The sequence below is a fragment of the Octopus sinensis genome, unplaced genomic scaffold (assembly GCF_006345805.1).
Source record: "Octopus sinensis unplaced genomic scaffold, ASM634580v1 Contig10850, whole genome shotgun sequence".
Classification (NCBI taxonomy): domain Eukaryota; kingdom Metazoa; phylum Mollusca; class Cephalopoda; order Octopoda; family Octopodidae; genus Octopus; species Octopus sinensis.
Window position 1 is genome coordinate 318180 of NW_021832227.1, and position 3544 is coordinate 321723.

At 32.8% G+C, this 3544-nt stretch overlaps 1 protein-coding gene across 1 annotated transcript; it reads left to right on the forward strand.

Annotated features, from left to right (window-relative positions):
• The first annotated feature begins 530 nt into the window (after positions 1 to 530).
• Positions 531 to 1323, forward strand: LOC115228651 (transcription factor sox-2-like). Its single transcript, XM_029799196.1, has one exon. It carries the CDS (start codon positions 531 to 533, stop codon positions 1293 to 1295), a length of 765 nt encoding a protein of 254 aa, XP_029655056.1. The 3' UTR covers positions 1296 to 1323.
• The last annotated feature ends 2221 nt before the right edge of the window (positions 1324 to 3544 follow it).

Genomic DNA, 3544 nt, shown 5'->3' on the forward strand with positions numbered 1-3544 from the left:
GTATATAACCTCAATAATCATTTTTTCTAAAGTAACTGTAATATTCATAGATTTTTCAGAGAGTTTTGTCAAATGTCATTTCAATAGCTTTAATGACAGGCTCTACTCGAGAATGTGATAATAAATGCCAAAATATAACGTGAAGACAAGCCCTTGAGACGAAGAATGTGATAATAATTTTCTAAAAATCCAATAGCAGAGGAATTTTGAAGTGCAAAAATGCGCTAGCGTTTAACGCCGTTATTTAGGCAATTCATTAGAACAAATGGTCATTGTTTCGCAAACAAAGTTGAGAAGGTGAAGAATTACAGTGTTTCTATTCATATATAATAAACAAAATGGAACAAAATAATAAATCGACATACACAAAACAAAAATTGAACAATTCAGATCAAACCAATAATGGTCGACGTCCTGAATATACAAACATATACACAAATCACGATTTCAACTCAAAAATACAGCAAAATCATTTTTATATAAATTCATCACGGGAGTTTGATGGAATTTCCAATAGAGAAAATTTGAATATGAAAAATTCTTCAGACACAAGATTTGAAGATGCAAGAATTAAAGGATGCAGCCCCAAAACTACTCCAGAAAAAATTGAAAAAAATCGAATTAAGAGACCAATGAATTCTTTTATGGTTTGGTCAAGAGGACAGCGTAAGCAAATGTCCCAGGATAATCCCAAAATGCATAACTCTGAAATTTCAAAAAGGTTGGGATCTAAATGGAAAATGCTAACCGCAGAAGATAAAAAACCGTTTGTTGATGAGTCTAAGCGCCTAAGAACTCTTCATATAATGGAACATCCGGACTATAAGTATCGGCCAAGAAGGAAAAATAAAAATAATGTTAAGAAAGACTGCCATTTGAATTTTGATACAGCTCAACAAGAAGTTTTACAACCTAGTTATCAAATTCCTATTAACTTCGGAGATGGATACTATGCAGATCCTAGCTATTTTATGAAAACTAATAACAATGAAAATTATAATCCGAATCAGTTCAATTATTCACCATACACCAATTTTAGTAACGGCTTTCAAACTAATCAATTCACACCAAATGTCAACTCTATACTACAATATCAGCAAATACCAATGCAGAATTTGATTCATACATTAAACGGATCTGTAAATTCGGGAGTCAGACCGCAAATACCAGCCAGCTACGACTATTATAATGGAAATATTTCAAATTCCACAGGGAGTGGCGAACAAAATCACCAACTGCCGACTTATCGATTTCGAAACAATCTCAATTTTGTTGAAAAAACTGTATTTAAATGATTGATTAAAAATAGTATCAACTAAATAAACCATCCCAATGAAAGGATCCGTCTTTTTTCATTTAATGGTAGCTTTAGCATATTTTATTTGTACGAATTTTTTTAATAAAATTCGGAATTTAACTTAATAATTAATTGAAAATCTGTTGTCATAAAACAACTGTTCACTACCAAAGCTTTGCATCGATAATAAAAAGGCACTGGTTAAAAAGTTGGACAAGCATTCTCTTAAATAACTTTGAATATGTACATAAGTTTAATTTAAAAATAATTTCAATTTATTTCTATAGAACATAATCTATAACATTTTTCCAGCATAAAAAAATATTACTTTATTATTATTCCGGTGGAAACATGAAATTTTTCACAGTGTAAGTGCTATCTCGTAAATATTCTGTTAGACATATTTGACATTAAAATAAATTCCTTCAAAAATTGATTTCTTATATTTTTGTAACTTTTAAATTGAGAATTGCATTTTGTACTCAGTAAAGCTTTGGACGACATTAGACTTGGTACATACCAAATGAATGCATTAAAATCTTTCAAATTTTTAAACTTCGTCAATTATGAATCGTCAATTATCGGTCTTAAAAATACCCAACACCAACCAGGCCATTTAAAACTTTATTCGAGTCTTCCGAAAGAATATATCTTGGTATTTTACTCATCCTACTTATTCTTAAAAATAATAAACTTAATTGATTAAAATAAATAATTGCTTAAACAATCAGAGAATTAACTATATAAGAATTTACAAGTAATAAGAGAAGGCCCAATAACATTAAACCCAAAGTCCGCTAATTTACAATTCAGAAGGGAGATCGTCCAAGATGACATCCGACAAGTCAATTTCCTCTTCATTTATTGGCTAAACAAATAGTCCCAAGAACGTTCTACCGGAGCATCCTGACCATCCCACGGAGTTGTCTCCTTGATTGTATATGTCCCGATAGAACTAGTCGACACTTTTCCCACCATAACTTGCCTAATAAATATAAAAAATAAACTAACCCAAGAATTCATTGATTCCAGTTTCGTCAAACCTTCCTTTGAGGACACTGAATCGATTTCGAATTCTGCTCACAATCACCATCGCCTAAACACAATCTTCAACTCCCGAATAACCGGATATCCAAATCCTCCTATATCCAATGCAGCTTCCAGACTTGATTGAATACCTCCTTCCATCCACAGCCATCTGAATATTAATTAGACAAACCCATATGAAATAGCTCGTGAGGAATCGGCAATTTTTTGTAAAAGATTTTGACTCTCGCGACGGCATTGTGAATTACAGTCAAGTAAGTGGGGTAAGAAAGAAATGACACACAATGAACTACTACCGCATATATCATTCCAAACATTTTGAGATGTTAACTAGAAATAATTAAAATCTAAAAATATGACTTGAGTGAGTGTAGGAGGAGGTTTACTATTAGCGACTTGTTGTTCCGCCCAATTGACCATATCGTCCACAGATCGACTCCCTTCATAAGGAATGCCCTCAAATCCACCGGGCGGAAAAAATTTAAGTGTAGGAAACCCATTTATCTGAATAAGTAAATCGACAAACCGAGAAACGACTAGCAAGTTCTTTGTTGACAGTGGCATCGACTGCCGCAACCGTAACTTTTCCTGCTAATCTGACTGCCACTTGTTCCCAAAGTGGCTCCAAGTTTTTACAGTGGCCACACCAGGGAGCATAAAATTCAACAAATGTGGGATTGTTCCCTTTTAGTACAAACTGGTCAAATGAGCCATCACTGAGTTCTATTACTCTTCCATTAGACTAGAAATATAACAAATAAATCAACTTGTTCATTGTTATTTCCCGTTAATTTATCACGAGCATGTTTAGTCAAAAGTCTCATTACCTCTTCAACAATGGCAGAAGCAGAACGTTGGGCTATAATATGAATAATCAAATAAATACATGAAAACTGAATTTGTTCGTTGTTTAAAAATAAAACTATTGTAGGGAATCCTTTAATATTGTACATCTGCATAAGGTTTGGATTTTCATCACTGTTTACAGCTCCTAATTTGACAATTCCCTAATAGATATTGAGAAAATTGAAACTTTCAAAGCAGTTGCTGCTTTTGCCCATTCTGGTGCCAAATTTTTGCAGTGACCGCACCTATGATTGTATAGTTTTATAATTTACCAGTCTGCGTAAAATTCAACCAGAACGGGAGATTTTGAACGAAATACAATATCGTCAAAATTTTCTGAATTTAATTGTATTA

Bases quoted from the DNA above. Each gene is read 5' to 3' on its own strand.
- LOC115228651 (XM_029799196.1), top strand. From the start codon at position 531: ATGAAAAATTCTTCAGACACAAGATTTGAAGATGCAAGAATTAAAGGA.